This window comes from Leopardus geoffroyi, chromosome A1, assembly GCF_018350155.1.
Source record: "Leopardus geoffroyi isolate Oge1 chromosome A1, O.geoffroyi_Oge1_pat1.0, whole genome shotgun sequence".
Taxonomy (NCBI): domain Eukaryota; kingdom Metazoa; phylum Chordata; class Mammalia; order Carnivora; family Felidae; genus Leopardus; species Leopardus geoffroyi.
Window position 1 is genome coordinate 67781212 of NC_059326.1, and position 21393 is coordinate 67802604.

A 21393-nucleotide genomic window follows, 5' to 3' on the forward strand; every position below is an offset into this window, starting at 1 on the left:
GTATCTAAAGCAGTGCACAGTATCTCTTGTGACCCAAATAATGATAATAATGAAGCTTTTCAGTAATAAAAGTTTTTTTAAAAAAGCAAATTACTTGGTTTTGAAAATATTTCAGTTTATAGTATCACTAAAGGCATGTCTGCTCTATTTTTTAAACCTATCTCATGAAATCATCAAATTGCTGAAATTCAAGGCCACTTGAGCCAAAAGGAGTCCAACAAATGAACACTTAAAATATTCAAAACTGTTGTTTCTCTTACATTTACACTCCAGAACAAAATCATAAACTAATCACCATAGTAAATTTTCTCTATTTAATCTCCATAGTAAGAAGTTCTCCCCATGTCTACCAGGCTAAAGAATTTGCTCTTGAGGGATCCACATTAATATTTATTCCATTCTCTGTAGAGTCAGGAAAATAGCCTTCCTTTATAATAATTAATAATTAACCTTTTAACCTGTGCTGCTAAAACTAATTTCATTATCTTTAATCTACTGACCTCTAAGAATACATTAATAAATACATGCCCATTCTAAAGATAGATGTATGTACACATTTGTAATATATATTCGTACATATTTAAAAAGCGGGAATCAGTAACCATCTTCTAGATAGTGAAATGAAAGCATACAGATTACCTGATTTGTTACAGACAAGTATTAAAAAATCTCTTTAAGAGTTTACAAGTGTTTTGGCAAAAAAAAAAAAAAAATCAACACTACTAGATACAAAAGTAATACTATTTCATATAAATCTAGGTAAAAAGAAAGCCATAATTCAACAATTTCTATTTCTCTTTGATTATAAAACAATATGCAAACACTGTCAATTATATGAATTTTCTTAAAATAAAGCGTTAAAACCTTCATTTTTTGGAAATGGATGCTTGGAATACAGGAAAACATCCAGGAAAACATCTTTTCAAATTTAATATTCAGATTTACTAACCCAATTAAGCATTTACACTTCACCCTTAATGTTAAAAATAGACATATCTAATGTATGCACATAAATCCAAACCTTTAAGTTATAATATGCACATCACCTACCTGTTTGCTTATAAATGGCTAATTCTTGTACAGTTTCCAAAAACTGCCAAAATTTTTCATTACTTTCTTCTGCCATAAATTCACTATTAAAATAAAAGTAATCAGTTAATAGATGGGAATGAGAAATGAAATGAGAAACTATACCTTAGAACCAAATTATAACTTATGGTTAAAAACCTCCAAAAATTTAAGTGACTTTCATTTTAATGAAGAGAACAAATGGATGATTCTTACACAGATATCATTCTCAACAGACAAGCATATATTCATGACTGGAAAAGACTGCACAAGAAATCACTTTTGGCTTTTCCTCATTAGCTATAAGTAAAAAATGGATTTATTTTGTTTCTCCATGTGAAATACCACTGAGAAGTGTAATTTTTTGTTTTTAATTCCAACACAGTTATATTACTTTCATGTGTACCATATAGTGATTCAACAATTCTATACATTACTCAGTGTCCATCATGGGAAGTGAGTGTACTGTTAATCCCCATCACCTACTTCACCCATCCCCCCCCCAGCCACCTCCCCTCTGGTAACTAGGAGTTTGTTCTTTATAGTTAAGAGTCAGTTTCTTGGTTTTCCTTTTTGTTCCTATGTTCGTTTGTTTTCTTCAACTGCACATGAGTGAAATCATAGGGTATTTGTCTTTCTGTGACTGACTTCACTTAGCATAATACTCTCCAGCTCCATCCATGTTACTGCAAATTACTGAGAAGTATAATTTAACCGTGATGGAGTATTATATAAAAGTAACACACACACACACACACACACACACACACCTGGTGTTCTATAAACACTTTTTAAAAATATTGTCTAGGGGCATGTGGGTGGCTCAGTAGGTTAAGTGTCTGACTTTGGCTCAGGTCATGATCTCACAGTTTGTGGGTTTGAGCCCTGCATCGGGCACTCTGTGGTCAGTGCAGAGCCAGTTTTGGATCCTTTGTCCCCCTCTGTCTTTGCCCCTCTGCAGCTCACACTCTGTCTCTCTCAAATAAATAAACTAAGAAAAATGAAAAAAAGAAGTATTATCTAGGGATGCCTGGGTGGCTCAGTCAGATAAGCATCTGACTCTTAATTTCAGCTCAGATCATTATCTCCTGGTTCATGAGATCGAGTCTTGAGCTGGGCTCTATGCTGGCAGCATGGAACCTGCTTGGGATTCGCTTTCTCCCTCTCTCTCTGCCTCTCCCTCTGCTCACACTCTCTCAAACTTTAAAAAATAATATTATCTATTATTTTTATTTTGTTACTTATTTATGTAGACAATCTTTTTATTATTTAGAAGAGAAAATACCATAATGAAAAAACGAATAGGAAGTTAGTGTATCGAATTAGGTCTTTGGCCTTGAATCCCAGACACTTCGATTTTTCCACAGAATGTAAGTCATAAAAAAATGACCAAAGCCATTTAAAACCTCTGGAAATAATGAATTGAGAGGATATTCCGTTCCATATAGAACAAAGCACAGGACACCCAAAGCAAGTAGATTCAACCATTCAACCTAGAGAGGAACCAGGCACCAAACAGACAGTACAGATTTGTTATCACCCATCTTACCTTTCTCTCGAGTCTTGGTAAACTTTAATGCTTAATATGAATGGAAAGTACAAGGACATTCAAGACACATGCAAAGTAATTCTTGTGAGTTTGGTTACTAAAGAGAAAAACTGATTAATTCATCCACATAAACAGGACAAGCACTAGAATTCAAAGCAATTGGTAAGCGGTTCTTGCTAGCAACGGTGTCCAACTCAATGGCATTAAAAAAAAGGAGAAGCTAAAAGCAGAGGAAATAATGGGATAAACAGAACATGTGATCTGAAAAGGACAGGAACGGTACAAAACGTTAAGCAAAGCAGGGAGCACCACTTAATACCTAACTGATCTGCCTAGACATCTACAGACCTGTTCAGAGGCTGTGCAGCCACAGACATCAGTTTTATCAGGGGAAAGAATCAGCCAAAGAGAAAGTAATATGGTAGGTCCACAAACTTCTCGATGCCAGAATTTACACATCGAAGTATAAGCCTTCAAAGACCTTGAGAAAGTCTTCGAATACACTTATTCCCTCAACATACCACTGCTCTCAGCACTTATGGAACTCTTCTAGAATTTACTTTCAGAGGCAATTTGCCAGGAACTCATCATTAATTTTAGAGAGAGAAATAACCTTGAGAGATCATCTAAATCAGCTCCTCGCCTTAAGTTTAAAAAAAGTAAAAAAAAAAAAAAAAAAAAAAGAAAGAAAAAGAAAAAAAAGAAAAAACTGGCATTTTCAATTTGTTCACTTGTTTTATACATCTAGCTCCAAATAACAGTGTTTCCCAAAAAATTCTACCACAGAGAAAAAAAGTGATTTCTACAGAATATGTTTATATGTACAAAAGAGCTTGACAGCAGTTATAAGTAAAATTCCAAAAAAATTTTTTGGCAAGAGCAACACCAGTGGAATAAATGCAGTTCAGATGTGGAAGTTACAGGTTATAAAAATTTACCCTCATCAGCCTGTAATCATCCCTAGCAAATAATACTAAATTATAAATTAGGTAGGGGACATACTCAGTCATCTTTGCTTCCTACACAGTACCCATCACAGGGCCATGCTCAAAATAGGCACTCAAATTTCTAGGCTGAACTAAAAGATTCTGTGTAGGCAGAGGCAGGAGAGGCAGAGGCAGGAGAGGCAGAGGCAGGAGAGGCAGAGGCAGGAGAGGCAGAGGCAGAGGATGGGGAGGGGGAGGGAGAAATTCCCATGAATGCTTTAAATATATATATATAAAAAAAGGGGGCATCCCAAACAGAGAGCTAACAGTTCTCTTAAGTTTCTATCTCCCAAGCTCCTTCAATCTACCCAATGCTCTCAATTCTTCCTATTCTACACTTATTCCCCTCAACCTCTTTGATTTTCCTACAAGTTTTATTAAAAGAAACACTAAAAACCAGATGTGAGTAGAATAATGGAGTCTAGAAAACACAAAAGAAGTGCAATGGTTAAAGAAACTATAGGCTGCCAGCCTGCTACACTGTCACAAAGGAGAGATCTGGTTCCAAAGTATAAAGTCAAGACCACTAGATAAAAATTATAGTGGGAAAGAGTTTAGTTTATCGAACAAAGGACTTGCTGACAATTTATATTTGTTCACAACAGAACAGGTAAGTGCATGAAGTAACACTAAGCGTCCTAGCTGGATTACCCCGGCAGGACACCAGTTTTCCATAGGTCAGGTACACAGCTAGAGTATAGAGGGAATTCTGATGGTGGTTTGAAGTAGACACTACCTAATATAAGTCCCTTCCACTGCGTCGACATTATTGGGCACCTGATCCTGATGTACTGAGCCCTGGGAAAACAAGTATGAATAAGAAATACTCGTTGCTTCTGCTGAGCTAATACTTATTACTAATACTTGTTGAGCACCTACTTTTGTGCACGGTGCCTTGGCAAAATATAGATTTTTATCCCCTGCAGCTCACATTTTATAGCAGAGATTAGCATACATATCTTTCAATAAGGATTATTACAGAAGTATGGACCAAATGTTAGGAGAACATACTAGAAAGACATCAGTTTTATCAGGTGAAAGAATCAGCCAAAGAGAAAGTAATATGATAGGTCCACAAATAGGGCATCAACGAAGAAAGGACCATAGTAGAGTGTTATATTACCATATCAAATTACCACATAGTGGCTTAAAACGAAAAGAAATTTATTCTCACAGTTCTGGAGAAGAAAAGTCTAAATTCTTGGTGTCAGGGTTAACAACAGGCCCCACAGGTCAGGATCTAGACCCATCTTTTGGGGGGCCACCATTCACGCCACTAAAGTCCACCCTGGGCTCCCCAGAATCCACATCTGTCCCGCATACAAAATGCATACGTCCTATCCCAACATCCCCCACTGTAATCTCAACCCATTAGGGCATCATCTCTAAACCAAAAGCCCATGTAAATACCACCAGAAGTCTCAAATCTCATCATGTAAATCATTTAGACGAGGTAGGAGTGAGACGCTGGGTATGCTCCATCCTGAGGCAAAATTCTTCTCCATATGTGGACCCGTGAACTAGAAAACAAGCTGTCTGCTTCCAAAATGCAGTATCGAGATACGCATTCCAAATTCCAAAGACAGATATTCCAATTCCAAAAGGTAGAAATTACAAAGAATGAAGGAGTTACCAGTCCCAAACAAGTTCAAAATACAGCAAGACAAATTGTGTTAGGTTTCAAGTCGTGAGCAGAACCCTCTGCGGCGTGCTGCTCCACTCTCTGCTGCGTGCCACGGCTCTGCCCTCAGGGTCATTACGCCCTTCTCTTGAAGGAAAAATGTTTGCATGTTTGCAGCCAAGCAGTTTATCAGCTAATTTCCTGCCTATGGAATTTTGAAAGTCTGACAGCCTTCTCTCATTTCATCCCATCTCTGTCTCTTTTGGCAACATTTTTGCTGATACAACATAATCAAAATCCTTTGGGTCTTTTGTAGATCTCACCAGCATCATGCCAGAAAAACCTTCCTCAGATCCATCCTGGACAAATCTACCCCTCCATTCCTGGCTTCTACTGAGACGGTGGAATGGACCCATGAGTCACAAGCCTAACCTATACAGAAAAAGACTGACCAGCCACAAAGTTGGTCTTCTTTCTGAAGCATGCATCCCCAACACTGGGTTTCCTCATTTTAACAGTCTTTGCCATCTGGGTAGCAGGAGAAACTCCCAAATTATCAAATGCGGCTTCCTTTTTTCTGAACAGCTCCTTCTTCAGTTTCTCTCCGTCCTCTTGCATTTTACTATAAACAAGGCAAAACCAGGGGATACCTTTAATGCTTTGCTTGGCAATCTCCTTAGTTAGCTATTCAAGTTCACTGATTGCAAGTACTGTTTTCCACACAACTGTAGAATCCAATTCAGCCCCTTTTCTGCCCCTATAAAACAAGGATCATCTTTCTTTGTTTCCAATAACAGGTCACTCATTTCCTTCTGTACTCTTACCAAAAGAGCCTTTAATGTTCTTATTTCTACCAACATTCTACTCACGAAGACATAAGTATTCTCTATGACAGAAGCTTTATTAATGACCATGCTCCCTGCTTTCCTCTAAGTCCTTAGCAGAATCACCTTTAATGTCCCTATTTCTGCCAACAGTCTCCTCAAGGCATGTAGGCTTTTGTTTTTTAACCACATTTCTCAAAATCCTTCTAGCTTTTGCTGGACTTACCAGCTACTTCTACATTTTTAGCTATTTCTTACAGCAGCACTCCACTTTATCAAGTCTGTATTGGTTTCCTAGGGCAGCTGTAACAAATTACCAAAAACCTGGCAACCTAAAGGAACAGAAACTTATGGTCTCACAGTTCTGGAGCCCAGAAGTCCAAAATCAAGGTACCGGTGTGGCCTCTTCAAGCTTCTGAGGGCTACAAGTGTTCCTTGGCTTGTAGTTACACCAATCCAATCTCTGCCTCTGTTCACATAGCCTTCTCCTCTTCTGTCTCTTATAAGGACATTGGATTTAGCAGCCATCCAGATAGTCCACAATGATCTGGTCTCAAGACCCTTACTAATTACATCTGCGAAGATCCTTTATCCAAGTAAGGTAACATTCACAGGTTCCAGGAGTTAGGATGTAAACTTTTTAGGAACTGCAATTCTCCCACTACAAGTGATGCAGTTGGTACATAGATGGGGGTCAGGTTATGAAGAACCTGAAGTAGCATCCTACAAAAGTTCCAGCTCTAAGAGACTCAAGGCAAATACAAATCAGGATAATGTAACTACAAATCCAAGATTGGAAGAAGTTAGACTGCAGATCTGGAACAGAGAATGGGATCAGATGGATGCAAACTGGGAGAAACAGGGGAAGAAACAGAGGAAGAGGACACACATTAGGCTCGAATATTTTACTCAATACAACTATTTTATTACATCTGATATCATAAAATACAATGGATTACAAGATAATATGAACAATTATGTACCAACAAATCAGACCACCTAAAAGAAATAAACTCCTGGAAACAATAAGCTATCAAGACTGACTCACAAATAGAAAATCTGAACCAATTACTACCACAGAGATTGAGTAATAAAAAACAAAACAAACAAACAAACTCCCCAAAAAGGAGCACCTGGATGGCTCAGTAGGTTAAGCATTCCAATGCTTCAGGAGTTTAAGCCCCATCTCAGGCTCTGCACTCATAGCTCGGAGCTTGCTTGGGATTCTCCCTCTCTCTGACCCTCACCTGCTCATGCTCTTTCTCTTACAAAATAAACAAACAAAAAATCAAAACAAAACAAAAAACTCCCCCCAAAACAAAAGTCTAGGACCGGATGGATTCACTGGTGAATTCTGCCAAACATTCACAGATTTAATACCTATTTTTCTGAAACTCTTTTAAAATCTTGAAGAGGAGGAAATGCTTCCAAACTCCTTTTACAAAGGAGTTGTACAAAGGAGCATTGCCTTGATACCAAGGAACACGAACACACGAACACACACACACACACACACACACACACACACACACACACACACAGAAATTACAGGCCAATGTCCCTGATGACCACAGATGCAAAAATCAACAAACTATTAGCAAACAATACATTAAAAGAATCACACACCATGAACAAATGGGATTTACTCCAGAGATGCAAGGATGGTTCGACATCTACTAATTAGTCAACATGGTATACTATATCAACACAGTGAAAAATAAAAATCATATGATCACTTCGATACAGAAAAATTAGACAAAAGTCAACGTCCATTTATAATAAAAACTCTCCACAGACAGGGTACAGACAGAATAAACCTTAACGTAAGAAGGGCCACATATGACAAGCCTACAGTTAACATCATACTCAGCAGTGAAAAGCTGAGAATTTTCCTCTACAATCAGGAACAAGGATGCTCATGCTCATCCCTTTTATTCAATACAATATTTGAAATTCTAGCCAGAGGAATGAGGAGAGAAAAATAAATAAAAGATATCTAAATCAGAAAGGAAGGAGTAAAACTGTCACTGTTTGAAGAAGACAGGCATCATATTATATATAAAAAACCCTAAAACTTCACCAAAAAAACTATTAGGACAAATTAAATGATAGGATACAAAATCAGTATACAAAAATTTATTGCATTTCTGATACCAAACTCTCAGAGAAAATTAAAAACAATCCCATTTACAAGTACATCGAAAGGAATAAAATACTTAGGAATAAATTTAACCAAGGAGGTAAAAACCTGAACACTAGAAGTCACTGATAAAAGAAATTAAAGACATAAATAAATGGAAAGACATTCCATGTTCACAGACGAAAAGAATAAAGTATTCATACTACCCAAACAATCTGTAGATTCAGTGCAATCTCCATCAAAATTCCAATGCCATTTTCCACAGAAATAGAACAAACAACCCACAGTGTTATCCACACCGGATAAAACTAGTCCAATGAGAATATCCTGAAAAGGATTTACAGAAATTGACACCTAACTTCTGTCAAAATGCTAAACACTTGCTGGAAATCTCCACTGAGCAATTGCAGTAGCTTTTCCTAAGCCTGTTGATTAAACAAATTTTAGGCTAGCACACAAAAGCCTAGTGAACCCATTCATGACTATTATAATTGACTCTACAAATTGTCTTTAAATTCTGGTCTTCCCTTAGATGCTGAATCCACCTAGGTAGCATTTAACTCTATATTCATTAATGGGGTGAACTTGATCCTTCTCCTTTAGGAAAAGGACCAGAGGTGAATGGGAAACTCTGTTCACTCCAGATTCAGTCAATTTGGCAAACTAGCTTGCACACATCCTACATGCATTACCCAAAAAAGACTGATAAAATTCTTAAAATTCTTATTTTTTAAATTTTTAAAATGTTTTCATTATTTTTGAGAGAGACAGAGTACGAGTGAGAATGGGCAGAGAGAGAAGGAGACACAGAATCCGAAGCAGGATCCAGACTCTGAGCTGTCAGCACAGAACCCAATGCGGGGCTTGAACTTGTGAACCACGAGATCATGACCTGAAGTCGGAAGCTAACTGACTCAGCCACCTAGGTGCCCCCCAAATTCTTAAAATTCTTGATTTTCATCTCCAACAAATGAAAGACCCTAAACAAAACCAAAAACCTAGTTTTTACTATTTGCAAAGAGCTAGGGCGTTGGGGTGAAAAATCTGTTACCAGCTTAAGTGCTCCAGGCACCTTCAGCCGGGTAGCCAATATTCCCAGTGTCTTCCTAATTCCCAACAACAGGATTCCGATGAGTTCGAGGCTCTCCCCAGTCTCCCCTCTTAATCAACTCAGAGAAATTACTCAACTGCTCATGCTCTTTCTCTTACAAAATAAAGATTGAGAATGCAGCTGTCTTTATTGACACCAGATGTACGCTCTTAGTGCTCAATCCCACTGCTAAAAACAGCCCCTGCCCTGGAGTACTAAAATGGTTCTAATGGGGGGTGGGAAGCCTCTAATAAGCCTCAACAGGTTTATAACACAGTCGCTGAACCTACTTCCTTTAGTCTAAGGGCTCTGATACACATACCTTTCTCCTTAGTTGTTGTGCTGCTCTTCATTTATTGGGCTGAGATTTCTTAGAAAAATATACCAGAGTTCCTTTCTCCCAAAAGGAGAAATAATACTAGAATTTGACCATAGTAATAAAAATAGGCAGCCAGGTAAATTAAATGACCCTTTGACACCCTCAATTCGCTCTGAGTCTGATAGCACTATAGCCGAGTCTGAGGACACTGATCATTTATCCCTATCGGATCCATCCTCTGTGGGCGACATCTTCAACAGATACTGGCAGCATCCACAGTATACCTCCCATCAAGATTCAAACAGATTCCTCAAAACATCCCCCTAAATTTAATGAATATCCTATAAATAAAGAAGCCTTTCAAGGCATCAAGCTCATAGATTACAAAGCTCAAGGCCCCATTATCCCCTGTACCAGTCCCTTTAATACACCTATTTTACTTATGAGAAAACCCAGTAGCCAAGGATGCTTCGTCTAGGACCTCTGGGCAATGACACTGTTATCCCTCGGCACCCTGTTGTTCTTAACCCATATGCTGACAACCATTCCCACCGGATGCAAATTTTTCACTGTAGTTGATCTATGCAGTGCATTCTTTAGTATTCCAGTTGCTTTCACTTGGGAAGAATGGAAATACACCAGGACAGTAATGCCCCACCCAGAGTTTCAAAGGGTCCTTCTTACTTTTCACAAACCTTAGAAGCTGATTTGAATGGTAGGTTTTCTGCAGTCTCTATCTACTTTGTTACAATACCTAGATGATTTGCTCCTCTGCTTTTTTAATGTTTATTTTCGAGAGACAGAACACGACCAGGAGAAGGGGAGAGAGAGAGAGAGGGAGACAGAATCCGAAGCAGGCTTCAGGCTCTGAGCTATCAGCACGGAGCCCTATGTGGGGTTCGAACCCATTAACCATGAGATTATGACCTGAGCTGAAGTTGGATGCTTAACTGACTGAACTACCCAGGCGCCCCTCTCTGCTCCTCTTCTTAAACCACTTTACAGGAAGACAGTATCCACCAGTTAAAAACCTTTAAAGGGAAATAAAGACTCTAAAGAAAAATTGCTATTTGCTCAAACTCAGGTTTGATACTTAGGGCATCTGACCTCAGAATATTTGGATCCAGAGAGACTCCACAGCTTTCCAAACTTTCCAAAACCTAAAACTAAGTGCCAAATATGAGTTTTTCTTGAACTGGTTGGCTACTGTCAAAACTGGATTCCAAACTTCTCTCTTCTGGCTCAATCTCTGTATGTTTTACTAAAAAATATAAAACCTCACCCTATTTGGAAAAATCAGACTTGCTTTGGGGACTTTAAAGAAAAGCCTATTAAACCCACCTGCCCTCAGACATCCTAATTATCAACTTTCCTTTTTCCTCTTTGTATGGGAGATGGGAGAGAATACCCTTGGGATTACTCACCCAAAAACACAGGGTATTACAACCAACAATTTGACCCTGTGGCACAGGGATATCACCTCACTTCAGAGACATTCCTGCCACTGACAAAATAATCATGGAATCCCTTTCAACCATCCTTGTATTTTGGCCAGGGGCAAAACTTCAAACATTTATACTGAGAGCTGGTATGCCCTTGGATAGCTCATGACTTTGGATTATGGAAACAAGGTTTCCTTACCTCCAAGACGGATAAAATTTAAAATGGCTTTTATTTCCAAAATTTGTTATATACCACACTTTTGCTGGCTACTTAATTATTAAGGTTCCTGGCCATTCCAGTCAACTCCCTGGGGGCCAAAGAAAACCATCTCATTGATATTTCTGCCCAAAACACCACTCTCAAAGAAACTAATAATCAGACCTCTGTTATGGTCTAAAGAGATGTTCTGCCAAATGATAATTCAGAAAGAACGACAGACGACACTCAACAATTGCCTCAGAAAGGGAAAAATATTGGAAATCTAGTCATTGTTGGTTCAATAAGGAGAGCCCTGGTTTGGACCGAATAAAAATCTGGCCCTACTAGAAATTCTAAAGTTCTTATACTTACCACTATACATGCATTAAACCATCGTGGTCTACTGACACAATAATAGCATTCATGAACCAATACTGGTGGGGAAGTGTTAATGAGGTTGCAACAAGTGCCTACGTCACTTGCCCCACCTGTCTAAAACAGAAGCCAGAGAAACCTGTCTGCCCAAATGAATTTCATATAGCTTTCCCACTACATGAATAGAAACATGTTTTAGTAATGGTCTATATGTTTTCTCACGGGACTGAAGCTTTCCCTTCTAGACAGGCTGCTGCTGCTTCTCTGTTAGAAAAAATTATCCCTAACTGGGGAACCCTCTCAAACTTCATAGTGATTGGGAACCTATTTTACTGGTCAGGTGCTTTGACAAGTGTGTGCTGTTTGGCCAGTTTTACAACACTGGCATGGTACAGATTGTCCTCAATCGTCGGGGTTACTTGAACATATTAACAATACTGTTAACACTCAACCTGTAAAAATTTGTACAGATCCTAAAATACCTTGGCCCAAAGTACTGCCATTGGTTCCTCTAAATCTTGGTTCCACCCCTTTGAACCTCCTAGACTGTCACCGTTTGAGATCGTCACAGATGCCCAATCCACTTGGCCCCTGTACCTCCTTTGAGCTACAGTAGATAAAAGAGGAGATATACTTCAAGACTGCAAGGGTCTAACTACTTCCATGAAAAATAACCATGCTTTAGTAGAGTGATCTTTTTCAAAGTGCATTCCCAGAAGACAACAACCTTAAGCATCATATCTTGCAAGCTGGAAACTGGAAAAGGCACCTCCATAAAGACTATTCGGTCTTGCTGAAAAGGCTCTTATCAAGAACTGCTAATCCCGATGGCACCAAACTCCAAGGAATAGGCTCTTGGATTCACATGAATCCAAGGAGAAATCACCAAACCCTACCAGACCTGCACACCATCTGGTAAGCTGCAACGAAAGTAGAGGACAATTGACAATACAGCTTTTTCAACATACCGGGACCAGGCCTATATACTTTTTCCTCACTGATTGCTTCTACCAGCTCTTTCGTAGAAAGGAAATGCTCTAGGGGCACCTGGGTAGCTCAGTGGGTTAAGCATCCAACTTCACTCAGGTTATGATCTCACCTTCATGAGTTCGAGCCCTGCATTGGGCTCTGTGCTGACAGTTCAGAGCCTGGATCCTGCTTCAGATTCTGTGTCTCCCTCTCTCGTCTCTCCCCCACTCATGCTCTGTCTCTGTCTCAAAAATAAACACTAAAAAAATAAAGAAAGGAAATGCTCTTGTGCACATTTTGCAAACCTTTGTGAAAGGGAGAAAACCTCTTCTCTTGATTAGGCCTTTGAGCAACAGCCTCATCATGATCCCAGGACAAATTAAATTTTCACTTGCTTTTTCTGAAGGGCTGGGTTGAAGGTTCAGAATTCATCTTTCATCTGATTCTGAATTCTTATCCAAATTCATGGTTTCTGAATTTGCAACCTTACAGGCTTTATCACTAGATAAGATTTATTTTCAAATGGTTTCTTTGAGACAACAACACTGTTTTAATACATCTTTCAAGTTTCACTAGTTCTGCAAAAACTTCATTAGTTATTGCCTCATGTTTTTACCTGCACGGAATCTTCTCAAATGCACTTGGTTAATTCTTACAGTATTCACTATTTTGCTTTCATGGCTACTACAGGTAAGGACTTCCAGGACGCATACATGACTCCAATGGACCCCATAGGGAGACCTTTTTCCCCTAAATTGGAATTAAGTGCCAATAAACACTTTCAGCTGGATACTTTCTGACCTAGGGTCCCGGATCGGAATCATCATACAATTTGAAAGTTATGTTCCTTCTTCTGTTTTTCCCTAATTGTTTTTTTGTATTTAGTTGCCTGTCAAACTTTAATAAAAATGACGTACACAATTAGGAGAGGATCTTCAATACTTGCTGTCTTGAAATGATACAGGCTTTAGATGGAAAGTGCCTCAGAGTTCCACCTCCTAACCTTGCCTGTTACTCAAATGTGGCCTTACGTGGTTTCCAACCGCGATGTACTTTCCCTCCTATGTAGGGACAAGACAATCAGGAAAGATCCTTTCTGGCACTGAGGGACAAAACCACTAAATATGAAAAACCTGACTTTTGGTCAGCAATGCTTTCAAGGAAAGATTTTGATTAAAATGATGAAATGGGAGTATTAGAGAGAAACCTCACTGAAGTGGACTGGGGGTGTGGGAAGCTGTACCACTCAACGTCAATTACAGACTTCTATCAGAACGTTTTCCACAGGAATCATCAATTACAGGCCCCAACAGAGAAAGAAGGTACATTGCATCTCCTACAAGAAATTGACTAGTCCTGCAACTCAGCCAAAGAGAAACTGTCATCACACTGGGTTCCGGCTTTTCTCCAAAGGACTTTTGTTCCAAACCACCCCTCCTTGCTTTCTCCTTCTGCATAAAATAATGTTCCTCTCCTTTGTTAGACTTCCCTATGCCATATTTTGCTTGTCCCTATTTGCAATTCTCTATTATTCCCGAATAAATCCATTTTCTGCTGGTAAAATAACTTTTATTTTTAAGGTTAACAGGTACAAACTTTCAGTTATAAAATAAGTCATGGGAATGTAATGTATAGCATGGTGGCTACAGTGAAGAGTGCTGTATTGCATATTTGAAAGTTGCTAAGAAATGTTAAAAGTTCAACACAAAAAACCTTTTGGATCCATGTCAGGTGATGGATGTTAACTAGACTTATTGCTGTCATCATTTCGCGATTCAAACACTGAATGTTATGTTGTACACCTGAAATTAATATGGTATTAATTACATCTCAATTAAAAAACTTTTTCTATCTTTTTTTTTTCTTTTAAAAAATTTTTTTTCAACGTTTATTTATTTTGGGGACAGAGAGAGACAGAGCATGAACGGGGGAGGGGCAGAGAGAGAGGGAGACATAGAATCGGAAACAGGCTCCAGGCTCTGAGCCATCAGCCCAGAGCCTGACGCGGGGCTCAAACTCAAGGACCGCGAGATCGTGACCTGGCTGAAGTCGGACGCTTAACCGACTGCGCCACCCAGGCGCCCCAAAACTTTTTCTATCTTATATATGCAACGTGGTACCAGGTGATGGGGAGTCTCTGTTTAGTTCCATAAGCTGTTTCTTTGAATGGACAAAAGCAACGGGAGTTTAAAGTTCATCCTAACCAATGAAAGGAACTTCCAAATTCTGTTTAACTTCTAGAATACTAAGAGCAAAATTCAATAGCGACAACTCTTTTTTCTGCAAAGTGACATGAACTAATTTCAGTGGAGGAGATTCGGGAAGAAACAACTTGGGGGAAGAAGCTACCTTCTCCACAGGAAGCTCATCACTGGTGTTATTACGACACTAGGTGCTTCCAATACGTTTCCTAAAAAGAACTGCCCCACATCAATGGAATTGCCTGCATTAAAACCCACACTCCAGCTCCTATTCCTCTTTTTCTTAAATGTGAAAGAGATCCAGACGAATTAAACAGAGGCCCTGAAGTCCGAGAAACCGTAGGTGAGGCAAAGTATGAACTGCGAGGAAAAGGAATTGCAAGTGAGTGCCGCGCAGGGGTAGCCGGAGCGGAGGGGATGCTCCAGAGCCCAGCACGAGGGCGCCCCAGCAGCAGAGAGGGAGCTAAAGGGCCGGCAGACGGCGAGATCGGGCCCGAGAGACCCCGCCGATCCTCCCTCCGCGCTGGGCTCGGCAGAGTGGCCGGCCCGCACCCACCTGGCCTCCAGCAGCAGCGGGGTCTCGGGCCACTTCGCGGCCAAGTGGGCCGTCACCGACTTAGACGCCGAGGCCGTCTGGGCGTCGAGCAGGGAGAAGCACAGCGCCGTGGAGCCCAGGAGCAGCCGCACCACGTCCGTGGCCTTTGCCATGGCGCGGAGAGAGAAGCGCGAGCCCCTCGGACCCGGAGCGCACAGCCCGCAGCCGCCACGGCACAGCCGGCTTCTCTGGCCGCGCGGCCGCCCACTTCCGGTGGGGGGAGCTCCAGTCCGTTACTCGGAGCCGGGGCCTGGCGGGCACGGAGCGCATGCGCGTCCCGCTCCAGGGCTGTCCCGGGAGCCCCCCGGGGCTGGATCCTGGAGCCACGTAGGTGCGGGCGGTGCCGGAACCTGCGGCGGCGTGGCTGATGCTCCGGCGGGTCCGCGATCCGACCCCCTGTTATCGCGCAGGGGCTGTGGGACACCGGGAGGGGAAGCTAGCTCCCGGAGGCCAAACTGGGATTGCGGCCGACTGAGCCTGGGTGGAGATGCCAAAAACTGGAAGCGAAGGCAGAAACCGGCGTGGCTTTTACCCATGTTTCGCAGGCGGAAAATAAGGCCCATCCAAGTTCAGTTGTCTACGGGCCGCTAAATTTTATAGCATATTAAAGCCACCTGGTAGAGCTTTTCGAAAGCCCGATGCCCAATAGTATTTAACTCTCCCCAGCCCCCAGGTGACTGAATGTGCAATCTTGTTCGGAAACCAGTGACATCACCTGGAGCGCTTGTTAAAACATAGGGTGTTGGGCCTCATCCTAGTGCTTCTAATTCAGTAGATCTGGTGTGGGGGGCAGGGATGCAAGAATTTACATTTCACGTCTATCAAGGCCCCAGGTGATACTGATACTGCTGGCTGGGAAACTTCGCTTTTAGCCTTTGTACTCAAAAGTGGCCCACAGGACGGCTGCAGCATCACCTATGAGCTCCTTAGAAATGCAGAATCTCTTTGATAATAAATTTCATATATTGAAAAAAAAAAAAAAAAGAAATGCAGAATCTCAGGCCCTACCCCAGACGTACTGAATCTGAATCCCCAGGTTAACATGCATTTACTGCATCAGGCTCAAAGACAAAAGCTTGCAACAGAGTTAAGTGTTTTTCCAGTACAGATGATTCATCAAATCAAAATATTCCGTTTTATTCAACTGGGCGGAGGTGGAGCGTCGAGATTCTGACTCCTCGTCAGGCATGCTTCTTTTTCTATTCAGAAAGCTGTTAAATTTATTATAAATATTAAAATATATGGTAAAGAGAAGCAGCAGCTGGGAAAAATAGTTTCGGAGGATGTACCGAGCCGTTCCTTTTTTCCAGTTACTCCTCTGCCTTTTAGGGAATCTGGATCTCCTGAAGCTGCTGAAACGTGATAATTTTTTCATTTCCTTTCATTTGTTTAGTATATACCTTTCCTCAGAAGAACTTGCTCTGGAAATTCTACTTAGTTCTCATCTTCTATGTTTAGCCTTCATTTCCTGATTTTTCCTATTTGGTATGACCTATCCTTCCTTTAAATTCTCATAAGCTCTTTATCATAACTGTCATAAACCACTTGTAATTTTCACTTTAGAATTTGAATACAGTACTTATATATTTCTCCTGTTAGACATGGTGTTTCCCCAGGGCTCGTGCCTTAATTTTAGCATCCGTTGCAATACCTAGCACAGTACATGTTATTGGGGCTCAATAAATATTGAACAGTCCTTGTTTTTTGGATAAGTAGAACACTAAGGCAGATGAGTATGGAGCTTCATTTCTATCCGTAGAACATAATGGGAAAATATATTAAGAAGCTTCCACAACTATTTGCTTTAATTAACTCCTCATGTCCATTTATTTTTCGACTGAAATTTTGACTGAAATTGTAGGATAAAGGAAATAAGATATTGACGGTGAATGTCTTAAATGTCAGCATATCTGGTGGTTGCAAATCTTTGAGAAATGACTTGTGTATGAAGAGTCACATAAAATACACTATTAAAAGACACTAATAAAACATATATTTATATACATTCCAGTATATTTGAATTCACAAGAGGAATGCAACATTTCTGTTTTAAAGAATGAAGTTAATCTAATCCAGGGTCATTTATCTACATAATTATTATAAATTTTAGCCTACATAGTATTTTCCTAGAAACTTCAGTGGGTTTGAAATATTCCTTAGACTGACAATCCTTGGGCTTGTTTCCTCACATGCACAATGAAAGACTAGGACTAGATGATATGTAAGTGTTGGAGGAAATCATTAGGAGAACTTCTGGTTGACCTCAGAGCTGGACGTGGGCAATGAGAGACACTTTATTCCCTCTTCTGTCCTTGGAATATAAGTTCTTCCCACTGTCCCCAAATCAGGAGCCACTTCAAGGAAGCAGCCTTCAGGGAGTAATGTTATAGAGCCTCTGCTCTGTATATGTGATTGAACCCTGTTAAAGCCTCAGTATAAACTCTTAAGATTCTGACAGGTGGGTGCTCAAATCTACTTGTCTTGCAGTTGCCCAAGATAAGGCTTGTAAGTAAGTCCCCTTATTAAAACTGCCACCTACCAATCTGGAGTCCTCTGCTTCGCTCTTCAGTTTCTCTTTGCCCTCTGTGTATGACTGCCAGTTTCAAATTTCACCCAGGGAACTCTCAAGGTTGTGAGCCAACATTGAAGTTTCTTCTGTATGTCATTTCTATGTACAGATAGAAATACAGTAAAACCTTGGATTGCGAGCATAATTCATTCTGGAAACGTGCTTGTAATCCAAAGCACTTATATATCAAAGCGAATTTCAAGAACCATTGGCTCAGTCGTGATCATGTGATATTCGGCATCACGTACTACTTGTATTGCAAGACATCGCTCATTTATCAAGTTAAAATTTATTAGAAATGTTTGCTCATCTTGCAGAACACTCGCCGAACAAGTTGCTTGCAATCAAAGGTTTTACTGTATTAAAGTGCAAAAACTGAGTAACTCAGTGAAGGTCACTCAAGTTAGTGGAGCAGCAAAGCATTCTAACCTTCATTATCAATAACCCTTTGGCACAGATTGGCTATGAAGTGAATATAGATCAGGAACACAATTGTACTTGAATATTTTTTAGCAAAATGTTATTCAAAGTTATTCACATCAGGGTAATATGAATGAAAATTGATGATGATAGCAGTTTTCATTGTATGTGGAAGGAGTGATTAATGAGTCCTTCATAATAAGAATATTGTGTTTAATAAAATAAATCATCTTGAAGTAAGTACTGCATGGACTATATTTATTTAATGAAAATAGTAGTGCTGTGTGATGATAAAGTTACTACCAAATTATCATGTAATATAATAAAACTTTAATTTTCTCTACCTATAGTCTCATAGCTGAAATGGCTTTTTAAAAATATTACCCTGTAGGTCTTCCAGATTTCCCTTACTATAACAAAGACCCTTTTCTCATTTTTTATTTGAATATCTTAAGTACAAGAAAATGTCTAACTCTTCATTCCAGTTGGGAAGAATTTATAGACTTATTTAATTTGTTATATTCCTACTCCCTAGGCAGGATTATACTAAAACTGTAATCAAATGAGTTATTGTTTAGTTTCCTTTAAGTGTCAGTAAATTTGATTTTTATAAGTTTGCACATTTTACCTAACATACATTACAAATGCCTCACAAATGTCTAACTCCAGGTATGTTTGATAAAATTTTTTACTGTGGTTTATTAACTACAGTGACTTTCAAATAGCAAATTAAGTATAGAAAATACATAATTTTTTCAAGTTTTTGTTTAAATTCTAGTTAGTTAACACATATGGTAAAATTGGTTTCAGGTGTAGAATTTAGTGATTCATCACTTATATGTAACACTCAGTGCTCATCACAACAAGTACCCTCCTTTGTACCCATCACCCATCTAGCCCATCTATCAACCCTCAGTTTGTTCTCTATGGTTACGAGTCTTTTAGATTTGCTTCCCTCCCCCTTTTTTTTCCTTCCCTTGTGTCCATCTGTTTTGTTTCTTAAATTCCACAAATGAGTGAAATCATATGGTATTTGTCTTTCTCTGACTTATTTCACTTAGCATAATACACTCTAGTTTCACCCACATCATTGCAAATGGCAAGATTTCATTGTTTTTGATGGTTAGGTAATATTCCAAATATTTCATTGATACACACACACACACACACACGCACATATATATAATGGAATATTACTCAGATGGAACATTTGGGTTCTCTCCATAGCTTGGCTATTGTTGATAATGCTGCTATAAACATCAGGGTGTACGTGCCCCTTCGAAGCAGCAAATCATGGAAAGAGCCCAAACTGATGGAGAGTCCATTGACTGATGAATGGATAAAGAAGCTGTTATACATTTATATATAATATATATATATTATATGTATATAACATATATATATGTTATATATAAAGAAGCTTTTATATATATATAAGCTTATAATATATTTCATTGGTATATATATATATAAAAGCTTCTTTATCCATTCATCAGTATCCATCCATCCATATACATGTGTGTATATATACACACATATACACATATATATAATGGAATATTACCCAACCATCAAAAAGAATGAAATCTTGCCACTTGCAACGATGTGGATGGAACTAGAGTGTATTGTGCTAAATGAAATAAGTCAGTCAGAGAAAGACAAATACCATATGATTTCACTCATTTGTAGAATTTAAGAAACAAAACAGATGAACACAGGGGAAGGGGAAAAAAAGAAAGAGGGAAGCAAACCATAGAGAACAAACTGAGGGTTGATGGAGGGAGGGAGGGAGGGTTGATGGGTGGGGGATGGGCTAGATAGGTGATGGGTAAAAAGGAGGGCACTTGTGATAAGCACTGGGTGTTGTATATAATAAACCACTGAATTCCACTCCTGAAACCAATACTACACTATATGTTAAGTAACTTGAACTTAAATAAAATATTGGAAGAAAAAATATAACATTTTTAAGTTAATCAGTTGGGCTGATATGAGAACTTGACATCTATTTAACAACATTCTTTTATACTTACATACATGGTCGATATTTTACAGTTATATATTCAAAGTTTGCTAAGTTACTATTGCTTCTATTATTTGCTTTGTGTCTTCAACAAAACACATAGGATTGAAGCGTGGTGGTGGCAGACAAACCTATGTCCTGCTTTTACATCTTCTAGTAGAGGCTAGTATAGTTATGTGCACCAGCTCATCAATTTGTTCAAAATATTGCTTATCCTGTATGGGAAGCTGACCATGTCATATATGTGAAAGAAGACTGAGGTGGATAAAATGGTTAATGTCTTCGAAGGGCTCACAGTGTAGTGAAGATATGACATCTCCCAATAAATTATTACAGGGAAAAGTTAATAAAATTCTATGGAAGTCCAGAAGAAAATACTTTTTAAGAAATCTCGTTGAACAAATAAACAGCTTTAGTCAAATTTCTCACCCAAATTATTTCCCGAATTTAAATCTAGCACTTTCAGGGGCGCCTGGGTGGCCCAGTCGGTCAGGCGTCCGACTTCGGCTCAGGTCATGGTCTCACGGTTTGAGAGTTCGAGTCCCACGTCGGGCTCTGTGCTGACAGCTCGGAGCCTGGAGCCTGCTTTGGGTTCTGTGTCTCCGTCTCTCTCTGCTCCTCCCCAACTTGTGCTCTGTCTCTCTCTGTCTCTCGAAAATAAATAAAATGTAAAAAAAAAAAAAAAAAAAAAAGTAAATCTAGCGCTTTGAGAAGCTGCACAAATGCTTTCCATCCCTAGGGAAGCACCTGGCCCTACTGTCATGATTATCAACAACAAAAAAGAAGCCTTTGTAGAGCAGCTTTACATTTACATCATGAAACATGGTCTCAAATCTTAAGTGACTTTGTCCATTGGTTGGGAGGGTAGCACCAGACGTAAAAAGTAAATTAGAATGAGAAGTTTTCTGTGAGAAGATGTAAAGGACTGCACGTTACAAGAAACGTGACAGGAATTGAGGGAGGAAGTGGTCTCAAGAAAAGCTTCGCAGAATAAGTGGTGTGA

At 39.5% G+C, this 21393-nt stretch overlaps 1 protein-coding gene across 2 annotated transcripts in view; it reads right to left on the reverse strand.

Moving 5' to 3' along the window:
* The window catches only part of UGGT2 (UDP-glucose glycoprotein glucosyltransferase 2), a 185360-nt gene extending 169792 nt beyond the window's left edge, over nt 1-15568 (reverse strand). Inside the window, exons 1-2 of one of the 2 annotated variants that reach the window (XM_045480866.1) lie at nt 15340-15568; nt 1051-1133 (exon numbers count right to left, since the gene is read on the reverse strand). In XM_045480866.1, the coding sequence (XP_045336822.1) occupies nt 1051-1133; nt 15340-15491 (235 nt within the window). In that variant the 5' untranslated portion in view covers nt 15492-15568. The remainder of the gene's footprint in view (nt 1-1050; nt 1134-15339) is intronic. The other variant, XM_045480877.1, reaches the window with a different exon arrangement.
* Between the last annotated feature and the right edge of the window lie 5825 nt (nt 15569-21393).